This window comes from Brienomyrus brachyistius, chromosome 8 (assembly GCF_023856365.1).
Source record: "Brienomyrus brachyistius isolate T26 chromosome 8, BBRACH_0.4, whole genome shotgun sequence".
In the NCBI taxonomy this organism is placed as follows: domain Eukaryota; kingdom Metazoa; phylum Chordata; class Actinopteri; order Osteoglossiformes; family Mormyridae; genus Brienomyrus; species Brienomyrus brachyistius.
The window spans coordinates 6,263,592-6,284,644 of NC_064540.1; the positions used below are offsets into that span (position 1 = coordinate 6,263,592).

General features: G+C 45.2%; 1 protein-coding gene across 1 annotated transcript in view; it reads right to left on the reverse strand.

Annotated features, from left to right (window-relative positions):
* Positions 1–20,804, reverse strand: part of syn2b (synapsin IIb) — a 64,401-nt gene extending 43,597 nt beyond the window's left edge. The window contains exon 1 of the mRNA XM_049022105.1: positions 20,078–20,804. Coding sequence (XP_048878062.1) covers positions 20,078–20,469 — 392 coding nt within the window. The 5' untranslated portion in view covers positions 20,470–20,804. The remainder of the gene's footprint in view (positions 1–20,077) is intronic.
* Positions 20,805–21,053: the final 249 nt, after the last annotated feature.

Sequence of the window (21,053 nt, forward strand, 5' to 3'; positions counted from 1 at the left end):
TACTCATTCAGCCATCCATCCGTTTTATGTAACCGCTTCTCCTATTCTATGTCACGAGGGGGTCTGGAGATTATCCCAGAGATTATGGGTGCAAGGCAGGGAACAGCCCAGGATGGGGTGCCAACCCATCGCAGGGCACACTCACATAGGCACACCACACCTACGGGCAGTCTGGTAACTCCAGTTAACCTCGGCATGTGTTTGGACCTTGAAGGGAACCTGGAGTACCCACAGGAATCCCCACGATGACATGGGGAGAACATGCAAACTCGCACATGGAACCCTGGATGGAGACAGGAACGCCTATCCCAGAGATGTGAGGGGACAGTGATCACCACTGCACCACTTTCGCCACCAAAATGAATATACCAGCTCCCAATATGAGGGCACACTGGAACCATGCAACTGAATGAAGCTTTTGAGAAAAGTGCCCTGGATCTGTTTTTGGGGTAATCATAGGTGTTGCTGTGGCAACTAATCACCAGCCCTCATGCCCAATGAAAACTTTGTTAAGAAAACCCAGTTGACCCTGATTGGACTAATTAACTCAATAAAGCCTTAAAGTGTGTCAGCTGGGCAGGTCGTCGAGTGCCATGTTACTGGAGAAACTGGGAAATGGGAAGGAGGTTTCTACAGTACTTCGGTTAATTTTTTCCAGAACCAAAATTTTGAGTGATAATGTCCTTTCATTTGGTTAAATGCTTCCATCTTGATCCTACCCTCCACAACCTGTCACACCCCATATAGACTATGACTCAGCTGCATCTCTCCATCGTCCAAATCACTTATCCAGAACAAGGGGTTCCTGGCCTCTCTCCTGGACAGGATGTCAGTCCGTTGCAGGGCACACACAGTATGTGCGAATTCAGAGATGCCAGTTAGCTTGTCTTTGGTCTTTGGAATGTAGAAGGAAACATGGGAGAACACGCAAACTCCATATTCACGGGGGGGGGGGGGTAAAAACCAGCCCCCCAAGAGGTGTGAGGTAATGGTAATGGCCACCATGCCAGCTGATGCATGTGAATATGCAACCTGAGTTAGACGATTAATAAGCCGCATTGTCCATCTCCTGCTTTGCGGCAAAATTACACTCCCGAGCTTGATGGAAGTTGCTATCTTCTCCCTCTGCTCCTATTAGTCTCAAAACTCCAAAGGAAATCTTCCATTTTATTACCAGGTTTCCCAGCTAGCAGATAATGCTGAAGTGAGGCTTTGCCGTTAATGACGGACTTCAGGAAAAGAATGCAAACCGGTCGCATTGTTATTTTCAATAATCTTCCATCATTTCTCAGCGTGATCCCCAGCACCGTGACTTCGGCCCGATTGCACCATTATGTTTAATTGCCCTTTACGACGTTACTGAAAGGCAAATATCTCTGCACCGTATCTTGACATCCCGCTGCTTAAAAACTGGAGCGATAATTACTTCCAATTATGGAAGACGGGGTGTTTCAGGGTTTGGGGTTCAAAGACACGACATCATCACCATTTCTTGTATATAATACGTATTGGCCATTAAGTGTACAGTGAAATTGCTTCAGCTCCAGCCCTCTGGTGTATAACAGGATTTAAAAGCGGCGTTAGGATAATGTTATTCAGTTAGCCCTGACGTAGAAAAAACAGGCACAAGTACACACTACTGGGAAAAAAAACAGAGAGGGCAAATTATTTGTCTTGTTTGATCTTGTGCAGTGAAGAAGCTGCCCTTTGCGTTTCTCTGTGAGAGGCTGTAAGAGTAAGGGAGCAGCTTTTACGGGAGTTATCTTAAATGAAAGCCTTTCTACTGACTTGTCTTATCATATTTTAAATAATGACATAAAATACCAGTTAGCATTTCCGGCGAATGACCCCCAAGGTCATTTGTTTCCCCTATAATTTAATTAAAAACGAATCATCTATTTTTCTGGGAATAAATAGAACCCGCAGGCGCGTGGAGTGTATTGGGCGTCAGGCGTGTATTTTGGCCAGCCGGCAGTTTCAGGTCTGTTGTAATTACTGGATGGATCAGGGCCTGTCAGTCACGTGTGGGTATAATTATGAAACTGGGCCTGCAGTAAATGTGCAAAGGAGCTCACTGGCAGGCTTCTCTAGTGCTCCATTAGTCTGTGATTCTCACTTCCCCAGCTGGAAACGTGAAACGAGTGCTTGTTTTCTGCACCACCTTCGATCTCCGATTGCTAAAACCTTCATCAGAGTACCGACTGCACTGTCTGTGCGGTATGAATATAGACTAGTGCTCCTTAACTCTATCCTCTGGTTCCCCATCCTGCCCGCATTTCCACACTGTGCCCCAGTGGGTCAGATCTCTGTGCCTGTGATAAGAAGGTTGTCAGTTTGAATCCTGTACTCAGCGGAGTAGCCGCACCTCCTAGAGCGAGGTCCTTCCTTAAACCCCTGAAAACTGCTCCAGGCATGCTGGATGGATTACTGACCCTGCGCTCAGACCCCAAGCTTTGCTCTTACCACTCTATATGTGTGATGTATCCTTTGTAACAAAAAAAGGTGATCAAGATAGAATATGTGGAAAAACACATTGCAATGAACCTGTTCTTATACATACAAGTAGCAAATAAAGCATAATTTCATTTCACCATCTGCATACCTGATCCAGGTAATCAAGGGTTTTGACAACTAAAATCAGGTGGTTAGTTGAGGTGACAGAACAAAAGCATGGACTGGCAGAGATGCCCTGAGGATGGGGTTAATAACCACCCCTAGAGAGACTCGACGCCTGCTTATCTGCCGATTCTAAGGCACCAAACTGTGAGCTCTGAGTGTAAAAGTACAATCTCTCTGACATACTTACACCAAAATCCCTGTTGAGCTTTACCAGCTCACACTTATGCAGGCAGGGATTTCAGATTGAGTCGATTGTTTACAGGATGAATGTAGGAACTTACTCTATAGATTTGAACTAGTGACTTCCTGGTCTGCAGTCATTACGGCACACTTGTGCTGTTTCCTAAATCCTTTTAATCTTCCCAATTACTGCTTGTTGCAAATGGAGTTTGTTTCCCTCAGGAAAATGCAAATGGTGTCAACAGTGAGATCAGAGAAATTCTGGTGATTTGCATGGCACTCCATGCAATTCTAGCAGGAAGCGGAAGAGCGTCTTTATCTGATGCTGAAACATATAGGCCCTGTTTCCGTGAGGAATCTCTTTAAAAAGGAAGATATGAGTCTTACAGTAAGTGGGTTGGCATGGTGGCTCAATGGGTGTAAAGGGTTTAAATCTCTGCACCGTGTGTGTGTGTCCAAAGATATGCAGTTAGGTGTCTCTCAAATTGTCTGTGTGTTTCCTGTGATGGGCTGGAAGCCCATTTGGGCTGTACCCCAGTCCTGTGCCCTATTACGGCTCCTGACAACTCTGACTGGGATAAGTGGTCAGAAGATGGGCAGATGGTTATGATCCATAACCCATGTGACGTCTTGGACTTGCATCAAGTGCCGGAATAAAAATGTGAGCATTCACAAGAGGGCTCTACTCGCTTTTCCCAAAAATGCAGCAGCAGACATTTGGGTATAAATACCAATGCCAGTTCTTTTTTTGCTGGAAATGTTTGTGTATGTTTTTGCCAGTAAAAGGACTCAACTACACAGTCCAACACATAAATCAGTGACACGGCCTGAATGAACAGCCAGGATTTGACGCTACAGTGAAACCATGGGCCTCTGACTCTCTCTGAGCTCGAGTTATACAGTATGCGTTGCTCATGAGTTTATTCTCCGACTATAAATACACAAATTACATACAGACTTTGACAGCATGTACAGAGACTGACAAGGCTAACCAGCAAGGACCGCGTGTATCCTATAGGACAGTGGTTCTCAAACTGTGAGAATTGGGAGGGGTTGCAAAATGATTTTCTGCATATGCTGAAAAAACATCGCTTTTAACCTTTAATCGCTGCCAGCCAATGAATGCAACGAATGTTATCACAGGAGACCCAACTCTTGGCCGGATTAAGAGCCCTACAGGCGCCTGGGCCTCTGGACGATAAGCCCCCCCCATTAGCCTTGTTCCAGCAGCGACGTTGTTTGCTAATTCTTCACTGTTGACATCTGCATGTGTGATATTTACGCTAGCACCGTCTTTGTTTATATTATCTTGATTTGATTTTTGGTATAATGTGCTCATTTCTGGTACATTTTAAGCAATTCAGTACCTCTTGTTTTTCTGGTTGCCACACTTGGCACTTGGTTTCTAAGAAGATCCATCTTGATTCTGCCAACCCAGTCGACCGCTCACAGCGTCATACTGGAAGCGACTGAGCATGAGCGTATGTCAGTATTTGATAGGCCGATTACTGCACTCCTCCTCCAATGAGACTTTTTTTTATTCAAAGGCCCCTTAACACACACGGCCCCAGGGCACCTGTCCAGGTTGCACATGCGGTGGAGCTGGCCAGGATCTGCTTGATGATTTGTATCATATTGAATGGGGTGGTGAGACCAGACCAGTGTTTTTTGAGGGAGGTCTCTACATAACAAGTTTGACAACAACTGCTATAGAAAAGAGAAGTATTACAGTATTTTGATAGATCCATTTCCCATGACTGGAGCTCATGCCAGGAAGCACAGGCTCACCCTGCCAGTCTGTCACAGCAATTTGGAGACACCATCCATCTCCTGTCCAATTGCATATGCAACACAGGGTCAGAGACAGCGTGGAGCCGACCCAAGCAGTGTAGGACACAAAGCAGGCATGTTTTTGGACTGTTTGGAAGCGAAAGAGATTACCTGGAAAAAACCCCCCCAAATTAATAAGGGAGAACAGACAAGCTAGCATCAGAATCAAACTCACAGCCCTGGAGGTGTGAGGTTACACTTCATTACTGCCTCGGCTTCCTACACTGCAATGGCTCTGTAAGATTCATTTGGAGGGAAAAAGAGAAGGAGTCGTGATGGATAAGGCCAAGAACATCTCTCTTATATAATGACATCGCAGACGAGGGATTGAGAGAATTGCGATTATTGTTTTCAATTCTGCTACGTGGAATTGACAGAATTTAGGTGTGAAAGATACGGAGAAGTGTCATAGACAATTAAGCCGGCCATCTGGAATGGACCGTCATTATACGAGGAGATGGAGAGATGGAGAGGAAAGAAGGCGAAGAAATGGAGAGCAAAGAAGGTTTGTTTCTAATGTTTCTGGCAACAGTTCACCGCTCCAGTGTGCCTTCATGAAGATAAAAGTATTTCCCTTCAAAAGTAATTCATCATTGCCTTTCTGCAGAGTTTACTTACCGGTAATAGGCCTACTCAGTACAGACTGAAATTACACAGAGCAGGATACACTCGAGAAGATCTCTGTTTTACTAATTCAGTTCCTCCTCGGCTTGTATAAATAGTCTTTCACAGACGCCTCCCTGGAAAGTTACAGATAAACACGATAGTTTATTACCAGGTGTGATGTTCCACTGCGATCCACCTTTCTGGAGCAGATCTGGCATAATATTGATATCACCTAAAAATTTTCCCCACGATTTTTAAATTTCATTTTGCTTATTTAAAATGTGCAAATATAGTGTAGGCTACATACGCCCACTGTGTGTGAGAGAGAGGCGAAGTATTTGAAGAAGACTATCAAAGCACCTCGAAGCCGGTGCTTTTGGAAAAGGATGCCACTGGGGAAATGGTGAATAAATGTACCATGAGATGGTTGGAAGTAAAATAAATAAGTAAAATTGAAATGGGGAATATTTCAGAGTCTATTCACAGCTGGTGAGAGTGTGACAGAGCTGAGATTTGTTCACATAGTAAGATGACAAAAGCTGTTTAAGATCGAAACTGCTGGCCTAATCTTTTCCGTGCTTTAATAATCCCGAGTTATTTTATTTCATGTCCATTCACTCCCATTTCAGCTGCTCCTCAAAAGAGAATTTGGTTAGCGTTGCTAACTACTCTGCAGTTTGTTTTTTTTAATTTTCATCCCGGAGCAAGAAAGGACAAGAGACGCATTTAAATTGCTGTGTGTGACAGAGAAAGTGGCACCGATCCCAATGTAGTTATGCAGCTGTGTTTAAAAATTAGCGGGTCTTCGTCTAAGAATGCCACAGAAGAGGAGATGTGCTTCCTTTGGCCCTGAAAGCTGCCAAACCGATGCACAGCTGAGTTTGTGACCTGGACTAGATGCTCATCGATGTTTCCTGCCCCTCTCCTTCCCCCGCGCTCCCTCCGGTCCCCGAAACTCCCTGCATCCATGTTGACAGCTGTAGGAGGAGGACCAAGCTCCCAGCCATTTGGAGAGATATTAATTATGCAACACGGAAATCTTTATTCTGACCTTTTGCGAAGAGCTTTCGCACAAGTGAACAATTATCTAAATACTTCGACCCAAAGCCAACACACTGATTTCTAGAGAATTATCCCAATTAGTTTTATCACTCTCATTATTCTCATTATGTTATTATTTGGGAATAAAAAACATTGTTTTCTAGTATTTCTTTAAATGTCTAGTTTGCCAGTTGTACAGGATTGTTATTCTAAGGACTTGGAATAGATGTGCCATGCTGGAAACGATTGCTAGTAACTTCTGTTGTGTTATTGTCCTGGGTGACTCATCTTGGCGAGAAGGCAGTGTTAAAGGAAAACAATAAAACAGACAAACTGCCGAGCGATCTGAAGCCTGTTATCTAACTTTTCGCTCTCCCTATCATTATAAAATGCATTATAATATCATTATATGAAATACATAGAATAATCAGCAGTTGTACAGTTATACATCTATCCATCTGTTTACATATTTATGCATCAGTGACCGTTCTGTCTGTATTATACCTATTCTGTGTGTTATGCCAGAATGTCCCACTTAGATACAGAAACCTATCTATCTATCTATCTATCTATCTATCTATCTATCTATCTATCTATCTATCTATCTATCTGTCTGTCTGTCTGTCTGTCTGTCTGTCTGTCTGTCTGCCTGCCTGTCTGTCTGCCTGCCTGCCTGTCTGTCTGCCTGCCTGCCTGTCTGTCTGTCTGTTTGTCTGCCTGTCTCTGTCTGTCTAATTTTGCAACCTCTTGATTTTTCAGTATTAATTCTTTAAATTCCCCTGACTAAATGTCATATGTCTACAGCACAGTCCAGAAAATAAAGGTGTCTTGTGCTCTCTTTGCTTTTATGGCTAATGGCAACATGTTTATTGGAAATTATTTGTTGACTAATGGGTAAAAGGTACCTGGTCTGAATATGACACACAAAACAAAACCATGTATGTTTCTATTAAATATTCCAACTGCTTGTCCAGTACCCAGGGTTCCTGGAGCTAGTCCCAGACAGCAGAGGGCGCAAGGCAGAGGGACACCCTGAACAGGATGCCAGGACATCACAGGACACACACACACACACACACACACGCATGCAAACACACAATGGGGCATTTAAAGATGCTGATTAGCCTAACTACAGGATGTATGTAAGATGAACATTACATTTATAAAGTAGTCCAGTACCTCACTGGCCATTGTGATACGTAATGAGTCTTTTTGTGCAAAGCACTGCAGAAACCTGAAAATATGTGTGAAACGACCTGTTCATTGACATCTGGCCGAACCCACCTGAACCCCGGCTGTGTTCATCCCTCATCATTCCAGCCTGCAGTAATTAATGAAGCCCCTGAACTCTCATGTTACCTGGCCTCATTTTAAAAACATGGCAGCCGGTTGCTTTAATTAGTCACAAAGTGATTCTGTCCATCCATCCATTTTCCAAACTGCTTATCCTACTGGGTCGCGGGGGGTCCGGAGCCTATCCAGGAAGCAATGGGCACGAGGCAGGGAACAACCCATTCACACCTACGGGCAATTTAGCAACTCCAATTAGCCTCAGCATGTTTTTGGACTGGGGGGGGGGGTAAACTGGAGAACCCAGAGGAAACCCCACGACGACATGGGGAGAACATACAAACTCCACACACATGTTACCCAGGCGGAGACTCGAACCCAGGTCCCAGAGGTGTGAGGCAACAGTGCTAAGCACTGCACCATCATGCCACCCCCAAAGTGAGACTGTCTGCATTCATACCTGTTTCAATAGTTTAGAATACAATCATGCTTTCCTTCAAAACATGTTATGAAATGTGGTGTGAATATTAAAATAATACCATAAGAAATATGAGCCAAGTCAATATATAAGCTGATTGTCTTAATTATGTCCTCTGCCTTACCCCAGTTATTACTGGTTTAGGGTTATATTCACGCTTATATCACTTCTGCAAAACTACAGGCACTGAAAGCTAGTGCTTCTCTCGGTGTACCAGAAACAATAGCATGTTCTTTCCAGCTGGTTAACCAAACCTGGTCATGTATCCGATTTAATAATAGAAAAGAACACGTTCTCAGTGCCGCAGACGCCCTGGGCAGCAATCTCAGAGAGCATGAATTGCTGGGCACTACTCACCCGATACTCCACCCATTTCACATGCTCCACGGACCTATCAGCTCCTGAGGGTTTCAAAGTTAATCTGCTCGTGCAGAGGCCCCCGGCTTCTGGCCTTGGCAGTGGCTGTGCGGACCTCGGCTTGGGAACAACCAATCAGCATTGATCTCCACACCAGCACCCCTATCAGATAACGTTAGGACCTGATCTGATCTTTGTGCACTGGGAGTAAATGACATTAGAGACAGAAAGGCAGATCCTTCCTGGAGAAGACAGACAGAAAATGTAATTATTCCTGACCAGACTCCAAAACCAATGTCCTAATTCTATTTGTCTCTTTGGTACAGCCAAGAATCTATTATGAAGATGCAAGCCATCGCTATTATGATTTACTATTTTTCACGTCAGTTAATGCAATGACAAATTCACTTTTCTATCTTTGGTTGGGAGTTTTTGCATAGATGAAAGGTGCTTTAAATCCTTAATTGATATACGCTGGGAAATGTACTAGACCGACGCTCCTCTACTTACGAATGACTTACGTTCCGAACGGCCGTTCGTAGCTTGAAATGTTCGTAAGTTGTTATTCAGCATCATTTTAAGGTTATACGCAAGTACAAAGAACTAGGATGCTGGGAGTTCGCACGCTACGCTGCTGCGCGGCGGGAGTAGCGGCCAGAAGTCGTATTAGGAGGAATTGGTGCGTAGAAAAAAAATTTATGTTACGGACAGGAAACGGGAGCCCAAGGAACATAATTTGTACTTTCAGTCCTATTCGTTCGTATGTCTGAAAGTTCATAAGTTGAAAGTTCGTAAGTAGAGGAGCGTCTGTATTAACTATGCTAAGCATGGCAAAATATTAAGCTTAACAAGAATAAACTGAACTGTCTGTCTCTTTAGATGCCATGAAGACTTTAATAAAGCATATCTAAGCATATTTTAAAATCCTAAATTTTTGTTGTGTTAGTGTAGAGCTCGAGGCAGATAGGATCAGTGTTTGTTGTCATGTATTACTGTGGAATTTGCATTGGTCCACATCACCAGATATCTGTCATTTGCTTATTTATTTTGTTGATTAGAAACTAGTTATATTTTACAGTTTTCCTCATTTCTGCTCATTTTTGCAACTAGAGATTTTACTGAAATTTGGGGTTTACGTTTAAGGGGACAACAGCAAACACCTGGCCATTATTAAGCAATTTCCTGAATTATTATTTATATCAAACTAAAGGCTCTTCTGTCGTGAGAAGCCAGTTGAGGCATTTATCTTGGATGCCTCCTGGATGCCCCTCTGGAGGTCCAAGCAGGAGGAGACCCGGGGCAGACCCAGGAGAGAAATCTCTCGGCTGGCCTGGTAACGCCTTTAGTTGTTCCTCCAGTGGAGATGGAGGAGGTGGCTGGGGGGAGGAAGGTCTGGGCATCTCTGCTCTGTCTACTGCTCCTGCAACCCCGGTCTGGGTAAGCGGCCGACGGATGGATGGATGGATGGATGGATGGATACAGGCTTTTCTCACGAAATAAGTACCACTAACATGAATGAAATGTTAGGACTCGATAACTATTTCCTCCCCCCAGAATCGCCTCCAAGGCCGTGTGGTACAGCATCCTTTGTCTCTGAAAGCCCTGCCGGGGGCCCAGAGGTGATGACGGTGATGCGATGTGTGGGTGCCAGGAGACTGATGGATTGCATCCACATGACCGTCCCATTTGCCCAAGTGCCATAAACACTCCCACACCGATTCATCGGCTAAGAGCAGCAATGGCAGAGGACCAGAACAGACTAAAAAGCTTCTCTCGTTCCCATACTAACAGCTTCCACTAGTCCACTGTGATTCCGAATTTCTCCTATGTATATATATATATATATATATATATATATATATATATATATATATATATATATATATATATATATATATGGTTTGAATTAAAATATCTAACAATTGTTACTAAGATACACACACTTTGCTTTGTGTTCAAAGGAATTCAGGAATTCTTCTGTAAATTAAATTCCTAGATAATAAATTTAAATGTATATCTCTATTAAATTTAAATGTATATCTTCTTGTTTAAGACTGGTGTATTTATATATTCTTTATGAAGTGTTTCTATATGGTAATTTGTATATAGGTTACTTACAGTAATAATATTTATTGTTAAAATAATGTTTAAAAACAACGTGCAATTTACTGTGTATGGCTCTGTAGGCATATTTACTCATATGAAAATCGTCCACTTATTATTACATCAGTCATCTTCTATATAATACGCTGCATTTTATGTTCCATCAAGCTGGAATGCAGATTTGTCGATGGGCTATAATTTAATGACAGGCTACAGTTTCCATTTTCAGGCAATTAATACCAATTAAAATTTCAGCGGCTGTGCTCGATAAAACGTTTTCTCATCCCAACAAATTTTTGTCCATTATTGTGCCGTGCATCTGCTTAGTGAATCATATCAATATCCTGTGTTTCTGACAAATCAGCACGTAGGCCCTGCTGGAGTCTTGTTTGAACCTTGCTGTATGACCCCGCACTGTATGCTGTGAACCTCAGCCCAGCCCCTGAAGGTCCAGGTCACATGACCCGCTGCTTAGGGAGCACCTTATTGACATAACTCGGCTGTTTCAGGTCAACCCTTCAGATACCAGAAGTTAATTAAGGATCTGAAAGTGGATTTTAAGCTTGTTAAACACTGGATTAAAAAAATCAAAGGAAAGGATCACGGATAGATGAAAATACTTCTAGTGTAAAAATTCACATCAAATTCAAGCAAAAATGCAAAGATTTATGAGTAGCGACTTTAGTATTTACCATCATTTGTATTAAATGCACTTCCATGCTTAAAAATCACATTATTGATAATGCTTTTAAATGGCTGATGGTTGAGGCTGTACTCAATAAATATGGCAATTAGATTTTCACAGTATTGTAAGAAGTTAATACGAAGCAGTGAGCTAGCTGGAACTGTCAATCCAACCCACATAAACAACTTTATCGGTTTTTATACCAGATATTCTTTATTCTCTCCCGCTTCTTCACCACCTTAGCTACTGTGTGGTGAGTGTTCTGGGGCTGAATGGCTGCCTTCCCGTCATCCAGGGGGGGCTACACAGTGGTGGTGGCTGAAGTGACTCCCCATTGCTTCTGTAAAGCACTTTGGGTGTCTTGAGAAAAGCGATATAGTTGTAATAGCATATTAGTCGTATCTCTAAAATACACACACACACTTTTAAATGAGGAGATTATATGAATTAATATAATCTGGTGTGTGATAGTGTATGATGCACGGCTTGTTTAGATTGAAAACACCGCAGAGTTTGCACTACAGGCTTCGATATGCACAAGTGACACCACAACACTGCATTGGACTAGCGGTGGTGAAAAAAGGATAAAAGGATGGATGGACAAACCGATAGGTACAGATATAACGTACCTAGTGATCTGTGACATAAGTGTTACTTCACAGAGCTACAAATGTATTTCACATTTCAAGTTGCTGAGAGGTGTCAGGACGTGATGACTTTCTTCCCTTTAATTTTTTTTGCAAAATGTGACAAATTAACAGCACACATTCTGCACAGATAAGGGCCGCCATGACATTTCCGCGCATGGAGGGGAATACTAATGCCATGCAGCCATTGTGTAAATTCCAGAGAGTGTTTAATGGAACAACTTTTTGTCTGAATGGGCTGCCATTAAGCCCTAACATATCCCTGTCACTTTCTGCATTGTTATACCCTGTGGTCTCCGTTTATTGCCAAGCTCTCCTAGCGCTCATAATAATGTCAGCAGAGGTGGAGATTTCAGGTCCAGAGAGTACAAATCCAGACCAAGATTTTGTTTCAACCAACCAGTTGAGTGCTCTGTGACTGTCACCCTTTATACTCCACCAGTTGGTTGACACAAAATCCCGGTCTGGATTTCTACTCTCTGGACCTGAAACCTCTGAATGTCAGTAAGGAGACACATTAGGGTAAAAAAAAACACTCACACTGTACCAGGGGTCCCCTGGTGGGCAGTCCCAACATGACGTGAAATTTGGGGGTCACATGTATGAAGCTTTTGGCTGGGGAGGGGGGGGGCACAGAATATTTTATAATGGTCCTTTTAAGAATGTATAATTTTCTTTGTTATGAGTTGGTCTAGATACCCATCAACTCAAACACTGCACTATACTCAATTTTGTAGTGAACTACAATGGAATCTACTGCAGTTTACTAAACAAAAAAACATTTGTGGGATTTTGGGATCTGGACTTGTTTTGAAACGCGTCAAAGACACACAGCCCAGCTCGAGCGGGGCCTCCATCGCGGAGCCTCTCCTCCGCCCCGCTTCGCATCTTCTGCGGCTCGGCGGTGAGGTGACGGTGACGGAAACGCATCAGCTCCCATCTGCGTTACGTGTCACCTCCAGATCTCCCCGACGACAGCTGTTTATTTTCAGTCGCTGCCTCGGTGAGCGTTCGCCGGTTCAGACTCTCCCGAGCTGTCTCCCCTCTCTCCCGAAGGGGCCGACACCACGGCGAGTGGGGGCCACGCAGGAAGGGGAGACCTGCCAGCAATGGCGTGTGACGCATGGCTTGTTTAGTCTGAAAACGCAGTTTGCCCTAAAGGCTGGGGAGGTTCATATGCACAGTTTTATTTGGATGTTATGGGGAAATGCATCTATTTATTATTAGTCCTTGTGTTTATTTCACTGCATTATGTTGCTGCTATATAATTTATTATTGTTTATATGTACATTACACTCAGTACAATCCTGTGCAAAGGTCTTAGGCAGTCAAAGAAAATAATTTCTAAATGATCTTGATGTTGGTGTGAAGCTATAATATTATGTCTGTCAAAGTGTGTCAGCTTGTCTGTTTATAAACCTCAGCTAAATTCACCTCAGTATTTGCAACATCGATCCAATATACCCATATATTTTTTTGACTGCTACCTAGCCTCATTCGGCTAATCAATACCTCATTGATTTTTTTAACCAATTTAAATAAGTGGGTTGGTGGTGAATACATTAAGGAATATGCCTTTACATGCTCATGTCTGATGTTGGGCTGGTCTGTCCATATTCCTGCTTTACTATTGGAAATCATAGCCTGTTTGAGACCCTGGTGAGTCCCTGCTGTCCAGGTGGCTGCATGTGCTTGTTTTCCCATCTATCCATTGGGGCTGTGTCCAGAAAAAGTTCTGGAAAGGCCAGCTGGTAGCTGTAGAGGTGGGTCTGAGCTGCCTTTTACAGTAAGGACCCCACACCCTGAGCCTCGTTTCCAGGTTGGAGGGTTCTGTCGCATCACTTCCTGGGGACGTTGTGCGACTCTGACCAGAAGGTCATTGGTTCAAATCATTGGTTGGCGGAGTGATTTCAATGTTGGGCCTTGAGCAAGGCCCATAACCCTGATTACTCCAGAGACTGGCTGACCCTGTCTCCTCAACTGTGTATCACTTTGTATAAAAGCATCTGCTAAATAATAAATGTATTGTAAATGTTTCTTCAGCTCTTGGGTCCCTTAGGAGCCAATAGAGAGCTCTCTCATGGCCAGGCTATAGCATCGCACCTTCCTCAAAGCTCATCCTGCGTGAGGAGTGTGAGAGTAAAGTTGGGGGAGGAATCTGATGCTGGGGAGTGGCTCTCTGGAGCATCGTGTAGGTCTGCGAACCGTGCAAGAAAAGGCAGCATTACTTGGTGACATCCATTCATCCATCCATCCATCCATCCATCCATCCATTCATTCATTTTATAAACACTTATCCTGATGAGGAAGGCAGGAGAGTTTGGGGTCAAACCCAGGCAGCAGAGAGCACAAGGCTGGGGTACACCCTCGATGGGAGGCCAGTGGTATGTATTATAGTCTACATTAATTTATATAAAGATTGAGTAAGAGCTAATTAATATTTAGCTAAATAAAGTTTATATAACTATTCAATTACATTGCAGTAGTTAAGTAGCTGATAATATAAAATAATGTACTGTATAATTTTATTTAGTTAGCTGTTGGCGCATTATTTTAATTTTCTAATTATGAAATCCATCTATGGTATGTGAAGTATATAGATGAACATGACAGGAATTGAGGCCCTTATCCGGACCGTCGTGGGTTTGGATCCCAAGGCTGGCAGAGTACTTGTTGGTTGGCCCCGTGCTTTGACGCCAAAATCCACGATGTGGTTTACAAAATCCAAAGAATCCCCAGGAGGAATAGAGTACCTCATTAAAAAATCTCTCGCCGCCATTTTAAATGTCAGCTCACAGCCAGAATTCAATCAGTATCGTAATTCAATCAAGCCTAATTAATTAAGGGGTGACTTGAAACAAAAATCCAAAGGAAACGCGATTACCAGGGCTGCAAAACCAAGGATAAAACATTCGGATTTAACCAGAAATTCCCAGTATTATGTATAATTTTAGGAATAAAAAATGTAACTAATTTTGTGCTGATATGCCTGCAGTGCCTTTAATCTAGCATTTAAGCAGCATCTATCATTAAATATTTTCAGTAATATCTAAAATTCAAGAAAATTTTGAAAATACAAAGTTATTTAATTAAAACATTGAAGACCAGATATATATATATATACAAAGGCAAAAATATATTCATTATGTCACAGTTTAAAGAATAAAAATACTGCAAAAAAGCCTGAATTTTCAGACAGAATTTTCAGTCTTATAGAGCTTAACTCCATATTCCAGATTTTACCTTCATCTCATAGATTTTGACTAAATTTCCTCCATTTGCTTTGTGGAATACAATACTAATTGTTTGGCATGTTACAGTGTGAGCAGAGCAATCTGAAATGCAAACTACAGTAATTATCCCCATGACAACAATGAAAACCAGGGGAGATGCCTACAGAGATTTTTATACAGGTGTGTATACAAGAGTGATAACTAAACAGCCAAACTGTAATTGACATTATTCTTGCTCTTTTTATGGAGATTTCAAGCTCTTCCTGTAATATATATACTCCCAGGACAGCAATTAATTAGTAACATTTTAAAAGCTGTTAAAAACTGTGTGTGTTATACAGCAGCGGAAAAAAATAAGAGACCACAGCACAATTTTTTCTTTCACTTATTTCCCAATTTATGGGTGTGCGTCTGTGAATAATATATATTTTTTGCAAACTGCAGCCTGGTTCTTCCCTGTTTCTCATTCATTAAGTGTTTCGTGCTTCATGGGACTTCAGTCCTGCGTTTAGGTACCTGATATAGCCGTGCACTTCACACCTGCACTTAATGTTTCCCGTTCCTTTTGAAGGTCACTTGATGTCATTCTACCAATCATGAGAAACTGTCGGATAAGTTAACGGACATCTCTGGCATTAGAAAGTCGCTTCTGCCCATTAGCTGGTTGGTTTCTGGTCGTTCCCAGTGTCTCCTGCTTCACCTTATACTTCTGTGCTGCTTTCTTACAAATTTTACCTGGAATAAATCTATTGCTCAGCGTAGCCTTCGGCCAGCAGAACCACGATTAAACCAGGATTTAAAAATACAGATTTGTATAAAAGTACAGAGTGGTCTCTTATTTTTTCCACGGCTGTATATATACATATACTGTATATACATACATACACACACACACGCAGTTAAGCATCTGTTAAAGTGGCTAAACATCCAGGTAATAAATGACAGCTAGACAAATTATATTATATGGGAAAATACCAACACATTAAAAAGGAATTTCTGCTGTGTTCAGTAGAATTTTCTGCTCTTTGCAGAAATTGCTTCTCGAGCATGGATGGAAAAGGAACACTCCGGGTGGTGGATATGGGGGCCTTTTTTTTTGGGGGGGGGGGGTGAGCTGGTGCGGGAAAGCATGAAAGAAAGCGGCAATGTGTGCCGAGTCAGATTCTCCTTGGAGGGAGGACGGGCCACCCACCCTGATGACATCACCCACGTTTTACACCACAAGCCACAGAGTATTGTTAAATAGGAGGGTGATTGTTCTGGCCAGGATGACAGTTGGAAAAGGGATGGATGGATGGATGGATGAAAGGAAGACTTAATGAAAGAAAAGTTTCCTTTGGTATTTGCATAATTCGCATTTAATTTCATGCAAAATTTTATAACTTAAGATTGCAATTTACAATTTACAGTTTCATGGATGATGTGCATTCTCTGCATTAATGCTTCAAAGGGAACATTAATAAACCTACTTTTAAGGGCCATTCGTTATACAGAGTGTTTTCGTTCTTGCTTTCCTGACCCTCAGTTGCTAGGATGATGAAATGAAAGCCACACCGGGGCTACAGAGGCAAGAATTAATGAGGCGTGGACCAGCAGGATCCTCACACAGCATCCCCAGCGGGAACGCACAGCTCAGTAAGGAGGTCCCCGTGTCACATTCGGCGCCTGGATGCTTTCAAAGGAGCCGCCAGCCAGCGGAGCACGGTGACCCAACCTAACGTAAGTGCCTGAGTGTAATCGGAGCCCCCCGGGGAGGGGCTGCACCTCGCGGCCACACAGACAAACCACGGGCTTGTGTTTGTCCTATCACACCGTGGAGCTTTAAGAGGCTGGCGATCAGCTGGATCCATCACAGCCGAGTGGGGCGGGGCCTTCGGGGCTGTTGCTATAGCAACGGGGTGAGGAATCCTGCTTGACATAGAAAGCAGGGGGGTCAATTCTAAAAGGCTGGATCACCTGGGGTGGAACTCAGAGGGTCTCTCTCTCTCTCTCTCTCTCACTCGGCGCTGATTTTACACGGTCTGTGGGTTTGCCTGCGCGGTATCGCAGCAGATGAAGGGTCACGCGTCATGTGACAGCCCTACAGCGGAAGCCCCGTTGAATACCGCGTGATCACCACTGCAAAGGCACAGGGATGAAATGCCATCTAACTACGGTGTGGCGTGCCATGTGTCAGTCACAGGGGAGGTATCACAGCACTACCCTGAATTGGGGCATTTCTGCAGGGTAAATGAGTGCAACAAGAGTCGGTTTGTATAAAAGCTCCAGGTAAACGATCACATGCTGCCCCCCGCCATGGCACTAAGCTCCCTTGGGGACACCCTGGCAAAGGGGGCCCTCAGCTGTCCGCTCCCCCACTTCTGCCGGCTCCCAGTTTTCTCCCAGACGTTCGCCTCTCTTCCCAAGAATGCGGATTTCTGCACCCAGCGGCAGATTCTCGTCTTTGGCTGCGCTGAAAACAACGCCTGCTTTCCCGTCAGCAGCCGCCACCGCCGGTGCCTCAGTGACGCTCCTGCTGACAGCTTCAGAAAAAACTGGGACTGCTGGGAAGGGCACCGATGAAAGGGATCCCAAAAAAGAACTCGCTCCCGGGAGCTCCGGTGTACTACAGATTTCGTGAAGTACGATCTTGTTTTTGTGGCAGCACATTTTATAAAAAAAAAAAAACCTCTTTTTCTATAGCTGACTTCCACTTCTTTCAAACTTTGCCCTATTTTGAGGACTGCTTAATCGATGTGAAGAGGATAAAAATATAGAACCGTGGTAGCGATGTAGAGAACCGGAGGCGTGACTCTCCTGCCGGGTTGGACCTGCTGCTTCTGGCTCTTTACTGATTTCAGGGAGATACGCACAAAAGGAAACATACCGGCAGACGGCCGCAGGTGTACAAACGATTCTCCCAGCTACACCACGACCTCTCCCTCCCACGCACGTGTGCTCAGGCCACACGAGCGCAGGCTGGCACGCACACACAAACGCACACACGCCCACCCACACGCGCACACACGCGTGACCTAGAACCCTGAATCGCCAAGTTCCTTTTTGTTATTTGATGACAGAGTCGGCTCTCTCTCTTTCCCTCGTTCCTTCAGACATATTTGGAAAACTCAAGGGCGGTGAGACAATAGGGGGTCTATCAAACACTCCTCCCATGTACTGTTCACATCCCTGCGAGTTTCTTGGGGGATTTCACTCTCTGCTTTGAACTGCATTGGCCTCCGGTTAAATACCAAGTGTGTTGGGAAGACTTCTACCAGACTGTTATACAAGCGCGGTGGTCGTGTTTAGATGGTTCCCCCGGTCTGAGCGGAAGCAGGTGCCCCAGAAACCAGACCCCTCTGTTAAATATTGGTAAAAAAAGGCCCAGAATGGGTTAGATCTTGGCAGGCTGCTTGTGAAAGACACAGCGATGGCAGTTATGTAAGTAGCTGTCTGTTAACACTGAGAAGATGCTGGAGCCTGACCTTGAGACCAGAGATATGAAGAAATCTCCAAACAACCGGATAAAGCAGAAAGCGATGATTTTAGCTTTTCTTACTTGACACAGAACTCCTCCCACCTCAGCCCCCGCCACCCCCACACTCACAGCCATTATGTTATCCTGGAATGCTCAGCACCTACCCATGGCTACTTATGAGGGCCATCATTTCTCTCAGAGCCAGGGGTGTCGAATAAAATGTCACTCTGCGGGTCGCAGGGAGCCAAAGCTAATCCGTGACCAAGACGCGTGTTTTGAAATGGGCGGGTTGCCCCCCGCCTCATTCACTCATGGAGGTCAGGGCTCATGGGAGAAAGCAGCACATATTTTACGCTCCTCTAAATGCCTCATGGGAGTTTGTCCACCTGTGTTAGATTGATGTGATGACAACAGCATTAATACAATAAAGCAGCCAGCATTAAATTAATGTCCAGGGCCTCTTCACATGGTAATTTACTTAAAGGTAAGGGACAGCTTATTCGGGGGCATAGGAAATGGAGGGACATGAACCTCCCAATATTTAATTTGGCTTCATTTATCTATCCCAAAACATAGCCCTTTACATTTAAATTATTACATTATATCCCCTCATATCAAAGCACTAATTCTCTTAGTATTAACGACCCCCCACCCCATGTAAAAAAAATGCACTGGTAGGGTCAACTGGATGTCACACATCTGGTCGATGGCTGTGTGAGGTCAGCTGATTGACTGCAAGTGGGATGACCCCAGCAACGCCGATACCAGCCCCTAGCTAGGACCGACGTTTAAGCGCAGGAGGTGCTAGAGGGCGCTCTTTAGCCCTGGCTAATGCACACGTCGCTCTGGGGTAGAGGATGCATGTGTCCGACACAGGAGGTGAGGCATCATTCCCGCACGCTGCTCGCCATAGTGCTGGCATCCCCTCGCAGGTGACGGGGAGGAGATAAACATGGGAGAGCATGCTTCCGAGACAGACCGCACCGTGTGCATTAAAGGCTAACGATCATCTCGGGATACTCAAACGCCAGAGCTTTCAACCGTCCGCGGGACCAGAGAAGGGAACGTGAATAAACGAATAAATGAATGAACCAGTAATCAGTGCAACATGGACGTGTGGAGCTGGACGGGAGGAAACCATAACAAAAGGAAAAGAAGCCTCACTTCACCTTGTATTAGTAAAGGAATCAGATCCTGGACCGCCTGGCCTTTAGGTTGGATTTAGTTACGTTGTTGTTTTCTAAAACTAAATAAATGATAATAGTAAAACAATGCTTGATTTGTTGTTTTGTCTCATCACCGGCGGTATTTTGGGGGGCGGCCTCAAAAATGGAAGCTGAGCAGACAGCCAGGCACGCGGGTCACAGACAGGCATGCGAGTCACGGACAGGTACGCAGGTCACGGACAGGCACGCGGGTCACAGACAAGCACGCGAGTCACGGACAGGCACGCGGGTCACAGACAAGCACGCGAGTCACGGACAGGCACGCGGGTCACAGACAGGTACGCAGGTCACGGACAGGCACGCGGGTCACAGGCGTATCACTCACCAGTCGTGCTGCGGCTCATCAACCACCAGCAGAATTTTGAACTTCTTGGGTGAGGCGGCAGGCGCCTGGTCCACCAGGCCGGCGGAGGCGGCTGTCTGCTTGACCACATTGGTGATGGAGCTGAAGAACCCACCGCCGGTGGAGGTCTGGGCCAGCTGTGGTCTCCTGTCCGGGGCTGGGGTGACAGAGGGAGCCTGGGCAGGGACAGGGGCCGGAGCTGAGGTTGGGGCCGGGACTGGGGCCGGGGCAGGAGCCGTGCCGGGGGCAGCGGACGAGGCGGCCGTGGGAGGCGGTGGCGGAGGGGGATCTGGCCGCTGGAGGTCCGTCATGTAGCCATTAGGCAGGTTGGCGATGAAGCTGCTGTCGGACAGGCGGCGGCGCAGGAAGTTCATGGCTGACGGCCCGGCGGACAGGCGCTGGGGAGGAAGCGGGGTGCGGCGAGCCCGCGGTCTCTGCTTCACGCGGTGGCGCGGCGGCGGCTCGGGCAGGCAATGCGCGTGCGGTGCTGAGCTGAGCTCGCGTCTCTGTCGGCCGTGTCCCCCTCTATGGCTGCTCCTCCCTCCCTCCCCGATGCTGGGCTTATTTGCCGCTCAGCCAATCTGCGGCCAAGGGATGCTCTCTCCTTGCCTCTCCCTCTCTCCTTCTCTCTCTTCCTGCCTCTCCCTCTCTCTCTCCCTCTCTCTCCTTCTCTCTCTCCCTGCCTCTCCCTCTCTCTCCCTCTCTCTCTCCCTCTTCCTCGCTCGCTTGGTCTCAGCAGTCCCCCCGCACTACCCCCCCTCCCCCAAACGTGTCCTGCTACCTCATAACCGACGTGCCCCTGTCATGCCATATCCGGGGATTACCAGGGGTTTCCAAGGAGAATGCACGAGGTGGCGCATGCAGAGGGATACCCCCCCATGACTCTGCTTCACCCCCCATCCCACCCCCACAGTCACCCCAGGGTGACCTTCTCAGTCAAGGCTTCAATCTCCCCAGT